The sequence below is a fragment of the Anolis sagrei genome, chromosome 5 (assembly GCF_037176765.1).
Source record: "Anolis sagrei isolate rAnoSag1 chromosome 5, rAnoSag1.mat, whole genome shotgun sequence".
In the NCBI taxonomy this organism is placed as follows: Eukaryota; Metazoa; Chordata; class Lepidosauria; order Squamata; family Dactyloidae; genus Anolis; species Anolis sagrei.
This window is the reverse complement of record NC_090025.1, coordinates 194,016,883-194,035,155: the sequence shown is the minus strand read 5'-3', so window position 1 is coordinate 194,035,155 and position 18,273 is coordinate 194,016,883. Positions and strand designations below refer to the sequence as shown.

Below are 18,273 nucleotides of genomic sequence, written 5' to 3'. Positions count from 1 at the left end.
GCTTCACGCTTGCTGGCAAGGCGTGTATTTCTGCGAACTCTTAAGTGTAAACGATCCTGTCTACTCAGTAATTCACTATTATCTTCAAGGCTGGACAACTCATTATCTTGGCCCAGCTGGGCCTGATCACCCTGGGAACCAAAAGGAGTCTCCCCCTGCAGTTGTGGAGTTTCACTAACTTTATCTAAAGGCACATTCCTTTATCTGGGGAACAGACTTGCTGTTTCTTCCTCAGAAGCCACACTGTCAGCCCCGTCTGGAACATGTACAGAAATCTGTAACCCATGCGCCTCCTCGTCATCCTGCAGAAAGTCAGGCTCAGAAGGCCCAGAATAAGGCCCAGACAGTTCAGTCTCAGGCTCAGACTGAGCCACAACATAGGGCTTGTTCTCCAGACCCTTCATCATTTTAGTTGCCCTCCTCTGGACATTCCAGCTTGTCAACATTTCCCTTCAGTTGTGGTGCCCAGAACTGGACACAGTGTGACTCCAGGTGTGATCTAACCAAGGCAGAATAGAGCATGGGAAGCATGACTTCCCTGGATCCAGACACTAGACTCCTATTGACACAGACCAAAATCCCGTTAGCTTTTTTTGCTGCTGCATGACATTGTTGGCTCATTGTATTGTCGAAGGCTTTCATGGCCGGAATCACTGGGTTGTTGTAGGTTTTTTGGGCTATATGGCCATGGTCTAGAGGCATTCTTTCCTGACGTTTTGCCTGCATCTATGGCAATTGTTGGCTCATGTTTCAACAAATGCTGCTCCACTATAGTTACAAGAGGTGTCAAGATGAATGTTGCTGGAACGTGATAGTATTGAAGGTAGTGTTGCAATTGGGAGAGACCCAAGTTCAAATGTTCCACAGCAGAGCCTAAAAATGGGATCCCTCCCTTGTTCATTTTGTGGCTGCTCCACTTGGTGAAAGGATGAGCCATGCCCTTCACGTCCAAGTTGTGGCCGTCCCAAGGAAGTCTTCCTCAACCCAGGGTCTTCCTCCAAATGTGAGAGGAGGCTTCCATTTTGATCCTTCAGCAGATTGAATGACGAGAGTGGTCGTCCACATCTGGGAGGGTGCCAAGTTCAGTCTGCAAGAAATAACTCCATATAAGAATGAGAGTGTGAGTGGGAGGTGAATGGTGGGATGGAAAGCATCATGCCATGTCACCCTCATTATATGCCTTCCAGCCAACTCTGGCTTTATGGCAACTGACTCCTAGAGCATTCCCTGGCTTTCCTCAGAGGGCTGCCTAAAAGGCGTCCCTGGCTGACTTGGGATTCGAACTCAGTTCTCCAGAATCCTAGTCCAACACTCAAGCTGTTTCTAAGTACTGGGAGCATGCCACCATCTAGTGGCAGGCAAAAGCAGTGCAATTGTTGTATTGTCGAAGGCTTTCATGGTTGGAATCACTGGGTTGTTGTAGGTTTTTCGGGCTATATGGCCATTTCATTATTTATTTATTTATGGAATATTTATTTATTTATTTATTATTTGAATTTATATGCGGCCACTGCCCTGGGGCTCGGAGCGGCTTACAAGAACAGGCTAAAATCTAACACAATTTAAAAACAGTAATATTGAAAGTCAAAGGCCTGTCGAAACAGACATGTCTTACATGCCCTGCGGAAAGCTGATAAGTCCTGCAAGGCACGGACTTCAGGTGGCAGAGTATTCCAGAGTGATGGTGCCACTGCTGTGAAGGCTCTGCGTCTGGTTGTTGTTAAACGCAAGGTCTTGACATTGGGAATTTCCAACAAATCTTGGTCCTCAGAACGGAGGGATCTCTGGGGTTGGTATATGCCACCCATCTCACCCTGAATAGGACTCAGAGCGGAGTACAAGATACACACACACACACACACACACACAATATATATATATATATATTATGAGCATAGCTGTTGCAAGACAGACCCTCCTAATACTCTCAGTAGTATCACTACTCGAAGACTCCATCACAACAATAGCACAATATCAGCATTATAAAATCATAGGATCATAGAATCCTAGAGTTGGAAGAGACCTCCTGGGCCATCCAGTCCAACCCCATTCTGCCAAGAAGCAGGAATATTGCATTCAAAGCACCCCTGACAGGTGGCCACCCAACCTCTGTTTAAAAGCTTCCAAAGAAGGAGCCTCCACCACACTCTGGGGCAGAGAGTTCCACTGCTGAACGGCTCCCACAGTCAGGAAGTTCTTCCTCATGTTCAGATGGAATCACCTCGCTTGTAGTTTGAAGCCATTGTTCCGCGTCCTAGTCTCCAAGGAAGCAGAAAACAAGCTTGCTCCCTCCTCCTCCCTGTGGCTTCCTCTCACATATTTATACATGGCTATCATATCTCCTCTCAGCCTTCTCTTCTTCAGGCTAAACATGCCCAGCTCCTTAAGCCGCTCCTCATAGGGCTTGTTCTCCAGACCCTTGATCATTTTAGCCGCTCTCCTCTGGACACATTCCAGCTTGTCAATATCTCTCTTGAATTGTGGTGCCCAGAATTGGACACAATATTCCAGGTGTGGTCTAACCAAAGCAGAGTAGAGGGGTAGCATTACCCCTTTCAGCTCCAGCAGCTTGTGGTTACAACTCATTACTTGCAATACCAGAAAGCTTCCACAAACAGCAGCTAACCCAGTTTGTTTTTTGCACTAGGCTTGGTAACACACCCATCTAATGCATTGCAGCTGCTCCACTATAGTTACAAAGGTTCTGATCCTTATTATTACTTAGAAAAAGTCTGTAGTTTGCTTTGAGTATCAGCACTCTTTTCTTCATATTGTCAAAGGCTTTCATGTCCGGAATCACTGGGTTGTTGTAGGTTTTTTCGGGCTGACGTTTTGCCTGCATCTATGGCAAGCATCCTGAGTTAGTGACCTCACTAGCTCTGAGGATGCTTGCCATAGATGCAGGCAAAACATCAGGAGAGAATGCCTCTAGAACATGGTCATATAGCCCGAAAAAACCTACAACCCACTCTTTTCTTCCTTTCATTCCCTCATTTGCCTTCCTCTCTCTTCTTTCCTCTATTCCAGCGTTTCTCAACCTGGGGGTTGCGAGGGGGTGTCAGAGGGAACACCAAAGACCATCAGAGTATTTTCTGTTGCTCATGGGGGTGCTGTATGGGAAGTTTGGCCCCCATCGTTGGTGGTGTTCAGAATGCTCTTTGGTTGTAGGTGAGCTATAAATCCCAACAATTATAACTCCCAAATGTCAAGGTCTGTTTTCTCCAAACTCCACCACATTTGGGCATTTTGAGTATTTGTGCTAAGTTTGGTCCGGATCCATCATTGTTTTGAGTCCACAGTGCTCTCTGGATGTAGGTGAACTGCAACTCCAAAACCCAAGGTCAATGCTCATCAAACCCTTCCAGTATTTTCTGTTGGTCATGGGAGTTCTGTGTGCCAAGTTTGGCTCAATTTCATCATCAGTGGAGTTCAGAGTGCTCTCTGATTGTAGGTTAATTATAAATCCCAGCAACTACAACTCCCAAATGACAAAATCAATCTCCCCTCCAACCCCACCAGTGTTCATATTTGGGCGTATTGGGGTATTTGTGCCAAATTTGGTCCAGTGGTCATTCTGCATATCAGATATTTACATGATGATTCGTAACAGTAGCTAAATTACAGTTATGAAGTAGCAACAAAAATGATGTTATGGTTAGGGGTCACCACAAGATGAGGAACTGTATTAAAGGGTCGTGGCATTGGGAGGGTTGAGAACCACTGCTCTATTCTTTTTGTCTTACCTCGTTTTTCATTCTTCCCTTTCCTTTTCCCCTTTCCTTCTTTCTTCATCCAGCCTTTCCTTGGAAGTCATGCCCTCGACCTCAGAGATGGATTGCATGCACACATCACTTCCCAAATATACATTTCATTTAATTGTTTAATTCTTTATGGAGTGAATGTCCAAACTGTGAATTCAGGTCGTAGGCTTCTTGGTTGCCTTCCAGGAGCTATTCCTTTCTATTTGTATACTGTATTGTCGAAGGCTTTCATGGCTGGAATCACTAAGTTCTTGTGGGTTTTTTCGGGCTATATGGCCATGTTCTAGAGGCATTTCTCCTGACGTTTCGCCTGCATCTATGGCAAGCATCCTCAGTATATTTGTATACTGCCTGCTTGTGGTTGCATTTGAGCATTGCATACAGGCATACCTATAAACCAGTTCCCTCATCTCTCTGAAAAACTCTATCCCTGTTAGATCCTACCTTGTTCATGCCCAGCATTATTTTTTAAATTTTTAAATAATTACATTTGGCCCGGCTATGGATTTTTAAATGCTTGCGTATTAGTGTTATTGTTTATGTGATTTATATTGTTTTGTATTGATTTTTTGTTATTGCCTTTGTTTACTGATGTACTGTGGGCTTGGCCTCAAGTAAGCCACACCAAGTCCTTTGGGGAGATGGTGGTGGGGTATAAATAAAGTTTTATTATTATTATTAACTGGACGGTTTTAGTAAGGAGACGCTAAGGATCTTGTTTTTACAGATATATTTTCTTTTTATATTACTTTTTAAATGTTGAATTGTTTTTATAATTGTTTTAACTGTGTTCTTGTGGGTTTTTTCGGGCTATATGTCCATGTTCTAGAGGCATTTCGCCTGACGTTTCGCCTGCGTCTATGGCAAGCATCCTCAGAGGTGAGGTCTGCTGAAGCTGGGAAAAAAGGGGTTTATATATCTGTGGAATGACCAGGGTGAGACAAAGGGCTTTTGTAAGTTGGGCTGGGTGTGGACCTTTCAACTGACCACCTTGATTAGCATACAATGGGCTGACTGTGCCTGAAGCAAACCTTTCTTGAAAGGTGATTAGATGTCCCTGCCTGTTTTTCTCTCTGCTGTTTTTGCTGTTGCAATTTTAGAATTTTTTTAATACTGGTAGCCAGATTTTGTTCATTTTCATGGTTTCCTCCTTTCTGTTGAAATTGTCCACATGCTTGTGGATTTCAATGGCTTCTCTGTGTAGTCTGACATGGTGGTTGTGAGAGTGGTCCAGCATTTCTGTGTTCTCAAATACTATGCTGTGTCCAGGTTGGTTCATTGGATGCTCTGCTATGGCTGACTTCTCTGGTTGAAGTAGTCTGCAGTGCCTTTCATGTTCCTTGATTCATGTTTGGGCAATGCTGCTGTGTTTGGTGGTCCCTCTGTAGACTTGTCCACAGCTGCATGGTACACGGTAGACTCCTGCAGAAGTGAGAGGATCCCTCTTGTCCTTTGCTGAACGTAGCATTTGTTGGATTACCTTGGTGGGTCTGTAGATAGTTTGTATGTTGTGTTTCCTCATCAGCTTCCCTCTGCGGTCAGTGGTTCCCTTGATGTGTGGCAGGAACACTTTCCCTCTGGGTGGGTCTTCATCTTGACTCTCGTGGCTTGTTCTTGGAGCTCTTCTGATGTCTGAGGTGGAGTATCCATTGGCCTGGAAAGCCCAGTTGAGGTGGTTCAGTTCATTTTGGAGGAGGTGGGGTTCACAGATTCTTTTTGCACAGTCTGTGTTTTAACTGTGTTTTGATATTTGTTATGGCATCGAATTCCTGCAGACTGTGAACTAGTCCAACGGGCAACAGCCTGATTACTCACCGGAGCACCATACAGGGAGCACACCACTCCCGTTATGTCAGCTCCACTGGCTGCCGGTCCACCTCCGAGCACAATTCAAACTGCTGGTCTTGGCCTATAAAACCCTATACGGCTCTGGCCCAGCTTACTTGTCCAAACGTATCTCCCTCTACGTTCCACCTCGTAATTTAAGATCTACTGGGGAGGCCCTCTCTCAGTCCCACCGCCTTCGCAAACGCGTCTGGTGGGAATGAGGGACAGGGCCTTCTCAGTGGTGGCCCCCTGCTTGTGGAATTCGCTCCCCAGCAAGATTAGATCGGCGTCCTTCCTCCTTTCTTTTAGGAAGAAACTAAAATCGTGGTTTTGGAGCCAGGCCTTTAGCTAGTGAGCACATCAGCACTTTAGACACTGAACCGGACAGTTACGACAATTGGAAAGGGCTATGCGACTTTGTGATTGTAATTAATGTTACTGTTTTTAACCTGCTATGTATTATGACTTTATATTGTGTTACTGATATTGTGGCATCGGATTGCTGCCTGTGTTAGCTGTCCCGAGTCTCCCCTCGGGGGTGAGAAGAGCGGAGTAGAAATGGTGTAATAAATAAATAAACAAACTGCCTTGAGTTGCCTCTGGCAGAGAAAGGTGGCATACAAATGCGGCAAATAAATAAATAAACCCTTTCTAAATTCTGCAATCTTTCACTTTTTGGGTTCCTTGCCCCAAAACAGTGGATTTTGTAGTTGAAATCCCGCCAATTATTTTATATTGTGAAATTTATTTATTAATTATTTGAAAATGATCAAGGGTCTGGAGAACAAGCCCTATGAGGAGTGGCTTAGGGAACTGGGCATGTTTAGCCTGAAGAAGAGAAGACTGAGAGGAGATATGATAGCCATGTATAAATATGTGAGAGGAAGCCACAGGGAGGAGGGAGTAAGCTTGTTTTCTGCTTCCTTGGAGACTAGGACACGAAACAATGGCTTCAAACTACAAGAGAGGAGATTCCATCTGAACATTAGGAATAACTTCCTGACTGTGAGAGCCGTTCAGCAGTGGAACTCTCTGCCTCGGCTTGTGGTGGAGGCTCCTTCTTTGGAAGCTTTTAAGCAGAGGCTGGATGGCCATCTGTCAGGGGTGATTTGAATGCGATGTTCCTGCTTCTTGGCAGAATGGGGTTGGACTGGATGGCCCATGAGGTCTCTTCCAACTCTTTGATTCTATGATTCTATGAACTTATATGCCGCCACTCCCCTGGGGCTCGGAGCGGCTTACAAGAACAGGCTAAAATCTAATACAATTTAAAACAATTTAAAAACAACCATATCAAACATTAAAAGCCTGTCGAAACAGGTATGTCTAACATGCCCTGCGGAAAGCTGGTAAGTCCCGCAAGGCACGGACTTCAGGTGGCAGAGTATTCCAGAGTGATGGTGCCACTGCTGTGAAGGCTCTGCGTCTGGTTGCTGTTAGACACAAGGTCTTGACACTGGGGACTTCCAATAGATCTTGGTCCTCAGAACGGAGGGATCTCTGGGGTTGGTAGGGGGAGAGGCAGTCCCCCAGGTACATCGGTCCCAGACCATGCAAGGCCTTAAAGGTGAGTACCATCCCTTTGAAAGTGATCCGGTGCTCAATGGGTAGCCAATGCAGCTGCAGTAAAATGGGATTATGTGGCATCTCATCGGAATTCCCGCAAGAAGCCGAGCAGCTGCGTTTTGTACCAACTTGAGCTTCCGGATCACCGACAGAGGAAGTCCAATGTAGAGGGCGTTACAGTAGTCCAGTCTTGAGATGACCACCGTAGCTAGGTCGTCCCTGGACAGGGAGGGGGCCAGCCGTCTAGCCTGCTGCAGATGAAAAAAGGTGGTATAAAGGATCTTGTGTGCCAGATTTGGTCAGAGATACATCAACTCATGGGAGGACCCTTTGCTGTACTAAGACATCCACATACTTTTGACATTATTATATAGAGAAGATAGGATTCTTCCCAGTTGGACGGACTTTTCCATCAGCTTCAGAGCTCCTTGGCTTGGGTCTAACCATGGTTTATTTTCCTTTTCAGATGACCAGGATGGCGGACATTATTCAACTCTTGGGAGATAAACAAAAAACCCTTTTTGGTCCCTTTGGCTTGAAAACCCTTGGACGTGCTTCCATTTCCCAGACCCGTGCAATAACTAACGGCTGCATGCTGAAGTCACCTTGGGATGTGTTGCCATTCAAGGGCAGCAGAGAAGCGGTCTTCCCATTCAGCCACCATGTGGACTCTCACTTCCTTGGAACTGCTACTAGTTGGTCTTTGACTAGAAGAATGCATTTACCTGCGTCGACTGCTACATAGAACTTAACCATAGGAAAACCAAGCCTGTTTACTTGAAGGTTTAGCAATCAACCAGTTGAAGCTGGTCCCTTCTGGAACGACTGGAAACTTTCTTCCCCTGAGCAGACTTCCGCCAGGATACCTCCGCAGTGGACTGACCAGTGTACTTGAATGACATGAATATTATTTCCCCCACCCTTTTTTGGTTTTGCTGAAACATAAAATTAATGAACTAACGGATCAGTAGCACTATATCTCCCCCAGCCCTTTGTAGGCAGCGTGATGGTGGCAGACCCTTGGTAGCAGACAAAGGCACTCCGGGCTGGCGCCTTCTCTAAAGTATTTACATGAGCTAATAATAAACCTTTTCAGATACGTCAGGTATCTTCTTTAGAGAATCCCTTTTTGTAACCCACCTTTATAAATAAACTGGCTAAAAGGTTTCTAGTCTGATTCAATGCCAATATGGGTGACTTTTTAAAAAATGGGCCAAATGAGAAAATAATGGAGGGAGGGAGGTATAACAGGTGAAGGTTTCACCTTGACGTTAAGTCTAATTGTGTCCGACTCTGTGGAGTGGTGCTCATCTCAATTTCTAAACCGAAGAGCCAGCGTTGTCCGTAGACACCTCCAAGGTCGTGTGGCTGGCATGACTGCATGGAGTGTTGTTGCCTTCCCAACGGAGCGGTGACTATTGATCTACTCACATTTGCATGTTTTTGGTTTTTTTTCCATGTCAAGAGTAATTTGAGAAACTGCAAGTCGCTTCTGGTGTGAGAGAATTGGCCATCTGCAAGGACATTGCCCAGGGGATGCCTGGATGTTTTGATGTTTTACCATCCTTATAGGAGGCTTCTCTCATGTCCCCTACATGGGGAGCTGGAGCTAACAGGGAGGGCTGGAGCTACCATGGGGAGCTGGAGCTAACATCTGCACTCTCCCTGGATTTGAACCTTTGACCTGTCGGTCTTCAGTCCTGCCGGCAGAACGGTTTAACCTGTTGTGCCACCGGGGGCTCCTATTGTCATCAACTCCGCTGGACTGTCCGAATGCCCAATCACTGTCTCCCAAAGCAGTTGCTCTACTCCGAACTTAAGAGCCGGAAATGTAACATTGGTGGACAGGAAAAAAGATTTAAAGATGTGCTTAAAGCCAACCTTAAAAACTCTGGCATAGACACTGAGAACTGGGAAGCCCTGGTCCTCGAGTGCTCTAACTGGAGGTCAGCTGTGACCAGCAGTGCTGCAGAATTTGAAGAGGCACGAATGGAGGGCAAAAGGGAGAAATGTGCCAAGAGGAAGGCACATCAAGCCAAACCTGACTGGGACCGCCTTCCACCTGGAAACCGATGTCCTCACTACAGGAGAACATATGGGTCAAGAATAGGGCTCAAAAGACAGTGGATTCCCAAAATCACAAACCCAAATCCACTACAAGCTGTAGTACATAAATCACAAAGGTAAATGTTCATCATATTTTTTCCACCTGAGGAAGACTTAAGACAGTCGAAATTGGTCTGGAAATCCCCTACGACACGTGAATATCCTCTTACAAGGGACTGAAAGCTCCACTCAGTAGTATCTTTACAGAAAGTAAGGGATCTTACGCCCTTAGAAGTCTGCTGTACAGCAAGAATCTACTTTTGTGACTGGTGTAAAAAATCACTGTATAAATAACAGGTGTTTTGTTTCTTGTATATTGCTCAATGCTGTATTATGTAAGTTGGATATATGTTTAATATTGTATTATATAAGCTGCAAAAAAAATTACCTTTGTAATTTGTTGTGGATTTGGTGGCTGTGGAGCCCTATTCTTGCTTCATTCTGGTTTTGTGAAAAAGCTGCAGTACGTTGTGCCCCTTCTTTGTTCAGAAGCCCAAAATACAAGCTGGGAAGAGAGCATGGACGATGACCTTCCATAGATGATGACCTTCCATCTTGACCCTATTTGTCAAGAATAGGGCTCCACATCCACCTACAAACTCACCACCAAGACACTAGACTTGGAGGACCATCATTCTGAGGACATCCATAGGGAGACCAAGGTGCTTGTTTATAAAGCTATTGTCCTGCCAACCCTGCTACACGCTTGTGAGACGTGGACTGTCTACAGATGTCACATGCAACTCCCGGAACGATTCCATCAGCGCTGCCTCTGGAAAATCCTGCAAATCTCTTGGGAAGACAGGTGGACAAATGTCAGCATGCTGAAAGAAGCAAAGACCACCAGCACTGAAGCAATGGTCCTCCGCCATCTACTCCGCTGGACCAGCCATGTTATCCAGATGCCCGACCACCGTCTCCCAAAGCAGTTGCTCTACTCCGAACTCAAGAACAGAAAACTGAATGGGTTGTTGTAGTTTTTTTCGGGCTGTATGGCCATGTTATAGAGGCATTCTCTCCTGACATTCTCAATCTTGCAGCGAAGCCCACCTCCTCCAAGATGAACTGAATCACCTCAACTGGGCTCTCCAGGCCAATAGAGACTCCACCTCAGACATCAGAAGAGCTGCAAGACAACCGAGAAGAAGCCACGAGAGTAAAGATGAAAATCCACCCAGAGGAAAAGTGTTCTTGCCAGACATCAATGGAACCACTGACCGCAGAGGGAAGCTGATGAGGAAACACAACATACAAACTATCTACAGACCCACCAAGGTAATCCAACAAATGCTACGATCAGCAAAGGACAAGATGGATCCTCTAACTTCTGCAGGAGTCTACTGTTTTTCATGCAGCTGTGTGGACAAGTCTACATAAGGACCACCAAACGCAGCAGCATTGCCCAGACACGAATCAAGGAACATGAAAGGCACTGCAGATTACTTCAACCAGAGAAGTCAGCCATAGCAGAGCACCTGATGAACCAACCTGGACACAGCATAGTATTTGAGAACACAGAAATACTGGACCATTCTAACAACCACCATGTCAGACTACACAGAGAAGCCATTGTAATCCACAAGCATGTGGACAATTTCAACAGAAAGGAGGAAACCATGAAAATGAACAAAATCTGGCTACCAGTATTTAAAAAAACTCTAAAATTACAACTGCAAAACAACAGAGTGAAAACAATCAGGCACATCTAATCACCTCTCAACAAAACATTGCTCCAGGCACTGCCAGGCCATCAAATGCTAATCAAGGTGGTCAGTTGAAACACTCACACCTAACTCCAGCAGACAAGAGTCCTTTGTCCCACCCTGGTCATTCCACAGATATATAAACCCTTTTTCCTACTTCCAACAGACCTCACTACCTCTGAGGTAGTGCCATAGATGCAGGCGAAACGTCAGGAGAGAATGCCTCTATAACATGGCCATACAGCCCGAAAAAACCTACAACAACCCAGTGATTCTGGCCATGAAAGCCTTCGACAATACAGAAAACGCAATGTTGGTGGACAGGAAAAAAGATTTAAAGATGGGCTCAAAGCCAACATTAAAAACTCTGGCATAACCTAAGTAAATCCACTGGATTGAAAAGGCAAACCACAGTATGGCAGTGAGAGGACGTACTATGGATAATGTCCTGTTGGAAGTAAACATGCAGGTTTTGTCTTGGATCAGAGAAATCATTGGATAAGAACTCTCTTACTTGCTAATCTGCAGATTTCACTTCATGTGAGTGGTTGATAACACCTTTTATAGGGATAAAATGTTTCCATCAACACAAAAGTCATGCCTCACTCAAAAAACCAAAACCCCAAACAAAACCAAAAACACACAACTCCAACCCTGGGCATCTTATGTAATTCCATTGTAGAATGTTTTGTCCTATATGTATATTGAAAGAAATAAACTTTGATTTTAGCAAAAAAAACAAAACAAAACAAACAAAACTCTGGCATAGACACTGAGAACTGGGAAGTCTCGGCCCTTGAACGCTCCAGCTGTAGGTGAGCTGTGACCAGCAGTGTTGCAGAATTTGAAGTGGCACAAATGAAGGGTGAAAGAGAGAAACGTGCCAAGAGGAAGGTGCGTCAAGCCAACCCCGACTGGGACCATCTTCCACCTGGAAACCAATGCCCTCACTACAGAAGAACACGCAGGTCAAGAATAGGGCTCCACAGTCACCTACGGACCCACTCCCAGGACACTACTCTTGGAGGACCATCATCCTCGGACTACGAGGGATTGCCTGAGTAAGTAATATAAGCTCCAAAAAAAATTGCCTGGAAACTGTGGGAGAAGACATAGATCAAGAATAGGGCTCCACAGTCACCTACGGACCCACCGACAGAACACTGACCTTGGAGGACCATCATCCTCTGACTATGAGGGATTTCCTAAGTAAGTAATATAAGCTGCAAAAAAAATTACCTTTGTGATTTATGTACTACGGCTTGTAGTGTCAGAATAGGGCTCCACAGCCACCTACAAACTCGCCACCAAGGCACTAGACTTGGAGGACCATCATTCTCGGGCTATGAGGGATCACCTAAGTCAGTGGTTCTCAACCTGGGGTCCCCAGATGTTTTTGGCCTTCAACTCCCAGAAATCCTAACAGCTGGTAAACTGGCTGGGATTTCTGGGAGTTGTAGGCCAAAAACATCTGGGGACCCCAGGTTGAGAACCACTGACCTAAGTAAATGTCTTCCAGAACTCTAAACTCACAGACTCCACTTGAAAGCTGAACTAAAAGTGGGAGGCCTACAACTACGTGAGTGTAATGGGTGGGCCAAGAGTGAATGAGACCACAGCATGGGACTCGGTTTCCAGAAGTTGGCTTTACTGGGCAGTACAGAAGTCATCCGGAGCTCTTTCTTTCCCCCCCGAAAACCCAGGCTCCGTCAAATCGCTTACTGCAGTGCAGCTTGGTCCACACCTGAGAAACAACCAGACCGGGGAGAGGGTGGGAAGGAATACAGAAGAGAAAGGAAATTTGGAGGAGGAGAGAACACAATATACACACACACACACATGCTTTGCCTTGCTTTGGAGTTTTCATTCTTCCACCAAGTATTTTGTTTTGTTTTTATTATTATTAGTAATAATAATAATGATCGCGTTTAAAACACAAAAAAAGCCTGAGCGGCCCAGTTGTGTCCCAACAGGTGTAAACGGTTTTCGTTTAGGTTTCGAGAAGCCTTTCGAGTCGAGAAGCTTTGAGGGAAGAGGAGGGGAGAAAAAGAGGAGAGCACTGGGTTGAGACCCCGCCAAAGTGGAGACAGGGTTGTGGTGGGCTTTGGCCATGATCCAGCTTGATGTGGAATTAGGACTAGAGGGGAAGAGGCTGTTTTGGGGGAGACCCCCCCCCAAAAACACCCGTTGCTTTGGCTGAAACACAAACCCAAGAGGAGGCTGTGACGTTTCAGACGAGCGTTTAACCCGAGTCGGATTTTAATTCCTTTTGATTTGTGGCCCCTCGGAAATCTACGAAATCATCGAAAGCGGCTTCTCCTCAAAATCTACGAAATCATCGAAAGCGGCTTCTCCCCAAAGTCAAAAAAAAGTTAGCAACAGTTAGACGTGGTCGAGAAGTGTCAGCATCTGCCAATTTTGACACAGCAACCTTTGCTTAAAGAAGAATTAACACATGATTATTATAATCCGAAGAGGGGAAGGGAGGAGCGTTTCGTTTTTTTAACCAGTGCAGGACTCTTTTCAATCTCAAGAGATATGATTACCAAAAAAAGAAAAAAGAAGAAGAAGCAGGCCTTACAATATTTGAACGTCGTACGGAGCTTCGCTTAAGTGCCTCTTGGGCAGACGCATCGACACCAGCCAGCGGAGAGCGAACTTGAGACCCCCCCCCCCAAATCCCTCCCTCCCCCAAAGCACCCTCATTATTATTATTATTATTACTACGGCCACTACTACTGCTGCTGCTCCTCCTCCCCGTAGATGTCGTTCTTCTTCCGCTTCATCTCCTCGAAGTCGAAGTCCGAGCCCATCATCCGCTTGTAAATGTCTTTGATGTCGTCGCATGTCGTCTCAAAGTGGGTGGTGGCGTCGTAAGTGCGGGAAATGAAGATCTGGGGAAAGGAGAAAGAGAACTTCTTGAAAACATGAGCCAACAATGTGATGTGGCGTCCAAAAAAGCCAATGGGATTTTGGCCTGCATCAATAGGAGCATCGTGTCTAGATCTAGGGAAGTCATGCTCCCCATGCTCTATTCTGCTTTGGTTAGACCACACCTGGAATATTGTGTCCAATTCTGGGCACCACAATTCAAGAGACATATTGACAAGCTGGAATGTGTCCAGAGGAGGGCGACTAAAATGATCAAGGGTCTGGAGAACAAGCCCTATGAGGAGCGGCTTAAGGAGCTGGCCATGTTTAGCCTGAAGAAGAGAAGGCTGAGGAGATATGATGATAGCCATGTATAAATATGTGAGAGGAAGCCACAGGGAGGAGGGAGCAAGCTTGTTTTCTGCTTCCTTGGAGACTAGGACGCAATGGAACAATGGCTTCAAACTACAAGACAGGAGATTCCATCTGAACATAAGGAAGAACTTCCTGACTGTGAGAGCCGTTCAGCAGTGGAACTCTCTGCCCCGGAGTGTGGTGGAGGCTCCTTTGGAAGCTTTCAAACAAAGGCTGGATGGCCATCTGTCAGGGGTGATTTGAATGCAGTATTCCTGCTTCTTGGCAGAATGGGGTTGGACTGGATGGCCCAGGAGGTCTCTTCCAACTCTTTGAGTCTATGATTCTATGATTCTATGAAAACGAAGAAGCACCAACACTCGTATACTGTGTTCCCTCACTTATTGCGGGTGTTACATTCCAGGACCACCAGCGAAAATTGAATATCCGCAAAGTAGGGACGCTATATATATCTATATAAATAAAAATGTAATGTTCGTTTGTGAGATTAACAGAACTCAAAAACCACTAGACAAATTGACACCAAATTTGGACACAAGACACCTAACCACCCAATGTATGTCCTTCACTCATAAAAACGCTGAAAAACACAGCAGAAGGGACTTTAAAAGTCCCCAAAAGCTAAATGACAATACAGAAAAAAGGGAAGAAAGAGGGAGGGAAGGGGAGAGAGAAAAGAAAGAAAGAAAGAAAGAAAGAAAGAAAGAAAAGAAAGAGGGAGGGAAAGAAGGAAAGGGAGACAGAAGTATGGAAGCAAAGAGAGAAGGAAGGAAAGAGGTAAAGGAAGAAAGGAGAGAAAGGGAGGGGGGAAAAGGGTAAGGAAGGAAAGTTAGGGAAGGAAGGAAGGACAGAAGGAAAGAAAGAAGGGAAAGAAGGAAGGAAAGGGAGTGAAGGAAGGGGGGAAGATGTAGAGAAAGGGAGGGAAGGAAAGAGAGACAGCAGAAGAGAAAGAAAAATGGGAAAGGAAGGAAAGATAGAGAAGGAAGAAGAGAAGGAAAGGCGGGAAGGAAGGAAGGAAGGAAGGAAGGAAGGAAGGAAGGAAGGAAGGAAGGAAGGAAGGAAAGAGGGAGTGAAGGAAGTAGGGAGAGAAAGACGGAAGGTTGGCCACAGCAACGCATGGCGGGTACAGCTAGTATTTATATAAATAAAAATGTAAAGGTTGCAAGTTTGAAGCCCCGGGTTGGCGTGAGCTGCCAACTGTCAGCCTAGCTCATTGTTTACCTAAGCAATTCGGAAACAGCTTTAGCTGTGATTAGAGAAATTAGGTACCACTAAGAGCAGGAGAGGTGTTTTATGATGCCATAAAGAAAGAACAACAGAAAATGCTGGGTGACCAAAAGGAAGGAGGAAGTCCTGATGGCTCTTCGTCATAGAGGATACAGCAACAGCACCCCCTGGACTCGAGCCCAACCTTCTATGGCACCAAAAACAGCTGGACACTGAGTCAAAACAAACCACCTCCTTCTGTTCTGTCTGTCTGTCTATTGTCTATACAAAGTGGCATTGAATGTTTGCCGTGTATGTGTACTGTGAGTCCCCTTTGGGGTGAGAAGGGTGGAATATAAATATAGTGTTGTTGTTGTTATATTATTATTATTATAATATTTATTATTATTATTATATTATATTATTATATTATTGTAATTATATTTATTATTATAATTATTATAATTATTATTATGTTTAAAACCTTATCAGAGCATCCTGAGCATTTCCCCTCCTGTTTCCTACCATAACTTCACATACAGTATTGAATATTCCTGTTATAGATACCCAATATTCCCCCAATAGTGCCCACATCACACAAACCTGGCTCTCTCTTCCCAAGTCGGTTGGTGCAAACAGGTCGCAGACACTAACAAACCTAGAGGGGGGAAAAGGGAGAAGGATGGTTTAGGAGTGTGTTCGGATACAACACAGTATGACAACAGTCATGAGAAGCTGGTTTGCATGATAGCAGGGATTCTAAAACACTTGTATGATGGAAAGAGTATCTGCAAACCCATCTTTTGCATTTGGAGGGAATGTTAAGTGCACACGTTGCACGTTAAATGTCCCCAATTAAGTGCCCAGGAGGTTTTTAGGCCGGGCATGGGCACACTTGGGCCTTACCGCCAGGTGTTTTGGACTTCAACTCCCACAATTCCTAACAGCCTACCGGCTGTTAGGAATTGTGGGAGTTGAAGTCCAAAACACCTGGAGGTAAGGCCCAAGTGTGCCCATGCTTGACTTAGATGCTCAGCTATCTACTGGAAGCACCATCTCCAAAATGTCACATGTGGAGCTCGCCTTGCATTGCTTAGAGATCTTCTTCTGGAATGAAATGCCTCTCCAACGGTGTCTGAAAAGGGTAATTGCTGCCAGAGGACTTACTTCTGCTCAATTGGCTCAAGAAGCTCCAAGGCGGGCTTGATCTCCTTCTCTGGGTCGCTCGTCTCCACGGTGGTGCTCACAATGGCAATGTACTTCCCTTGCGCCGCCACGTTGTGTGCAGAGGAGATCATGCAGACATAGATGTCTGGAAGGCAAAGGGGAGCCAAGTTAGGCCAAAGTCTAAATAGAAAGTGCTCATAGTTGAGTGCTGCAAAACCATCCTTTCTCAAGTGAGATGGCGGGAAGGAGAGCAAACTCTTCTGATGGATTCAGATCCAGACGCTTCTGAGGCTCTGAGTATAAGCAATTTTGCTCCAAAATGGAAACATCCTGCTCTATGTCCTACTAAGTAATGAAATATAATCTGGGAAGGAATCGCATTGGAGCACTGCAGCACACCCAAATATCTGGGTTTTATCCTGGACTGTGCTCTGAGCTACAAGAAGCACTGCTTGAATATCAAGCAAAAAGTGGGTGCTAGAAATAACATCATACGAAAGCTGACTGGCACAACCTGGGGATCACAACCAGACACAGTGAAGGCATCTGCCCTTGCGCTATGCTACTCTGCTGCTGAGTATGCATGCCCGGTGTGGAACACATCTCACCACACTAAAACAGTAGATGTGGCTCTTAATGAGACATGCCGCATTATCACGGGGTGCCTGCGCCCTACACCACTGGAGAAATTACACTGTTTAGCCAGTATTGCACCACCTGACATCCGCCGGGAAGTAGCAGCCAATAGTGAAAGCACCAAGGCATGACATCTCCAGCTCATCCCCTGTTTGGGTATCAGCCAGCACGTCAACAACTTAAATCTAGAAACAGTTTTCTAAGATGTACAGAGACATTTGCTGGAACACCTCAGCAAGCAAGAGTCCAAAAGTGGCAGGCTCAAACCCAGAACCTCAATCAATGGCTGATACCAAATGAGAGACTCCCCCCTGGGCACACAGAGGACTGGGCGACTGAACAGACTGCGCTCTGGCATCAAGAGATGCAGAGCCAACTTTCAGAAATGGGGCCATGACATGCGAGGGAGGAGAAGAGCAAACCACAGACCACCTACTACAATGCAATCTGAGCCCTGCCACATGCACAATGGAGGATCTTCTTGCAGCAACACCAGAGGCACTCCAAGTGGCCAGATACTGGTCAAAGGACATTTAATCATAGAATCATAGAAATGGGGCTACAAAGTGGAATCCACAACATGCGGGTGTGGAGAAGAGCAAACTACAGACCACCTACTGCAATGCAACCTAAGCCCTGCCACATGCACAATGGAGGACCTTCTTATAGCAAGACCAGAGGTACTACAAGTCGCCAGTTACTGGTCAAAGGACATCTATATAAATAAAAATGTAATGTTCATTTGTGGGATTAACATAACTCAAAAACCACTGGACGAATTGACACCAAATTTGGACACAGGACACCTCTCAGGCCAACAAGTGACCATCACTCATAAAAACACTGAAAATCACAGCGGAAGAGACTTAAAAAGCCAAAAAACAAAAATTACATTACAACACATGCGCAAACCCATTTATGCGCGCAACCACATATATACACAAATATATACACACTCATACACACACACAAAATACATATACACAGACGGGGCCACAGCAACACATGGCAGGGGATGGCTAGTTTAATATAATTGCAAAGTTTTAAAACTTTGT

General features: G+C 45.4%; 2 protein-coding genes across 2 annotated transcripts in view; one reads left to right on the top strand and one right to left on the bottom strand.

The window, feature by feature from the left end:
* The window catches only part of TASOR2 (transcription activation suppressor family member 2), an 82,248-nt gene extending 73,927 nt beyond the window's left edge, over positions 1 to 8,321 (top strand). Inside the window, exon 19 of the mRNA XM_067469351.1 lies at positions 7,621 to 8,321. Within this exon, the coding sequence (XP_067325452.1) occupies position 7,621 (1 nt within the window). The 3' untranslated portion in view covers positions 7,622 to 8,321. The remainder of the gene's footprint in view (positions 1 to 7,620) is intronic.
* A 4,269-nt stretch (positions 8,322 to 12,590) lies between these two features.
* The window catches only part of GDI2 (GDP dissociation inhibitor 2), a 66,579-nt gene continuing 60,896 nt past the window's right edge, over positions 12,591 to 18,273 (bottom strand). The window contains exons 9-11 of the mRNA XM_060776398.2: positions 16,583 to 16,727; positions 16,019 to 16,073; positions 12,591 to 13,857 (exon numbers count right to left, since the gene is read on the bottom strand). Coding sequence (XP_060632381.2) covers positions 13,699 to 13,857; positions 16,019 to 16,073; positions 16,583 to 16,727 — 359 coding nt within the window. The 3' untranslated portion in view covers positions 12,591 to 13,698. The remainder of the gene's footprint in view (positions 13,858 to 16,018; positions 16,074 to 16,582; positions 16,728 to 18,273) is intronic.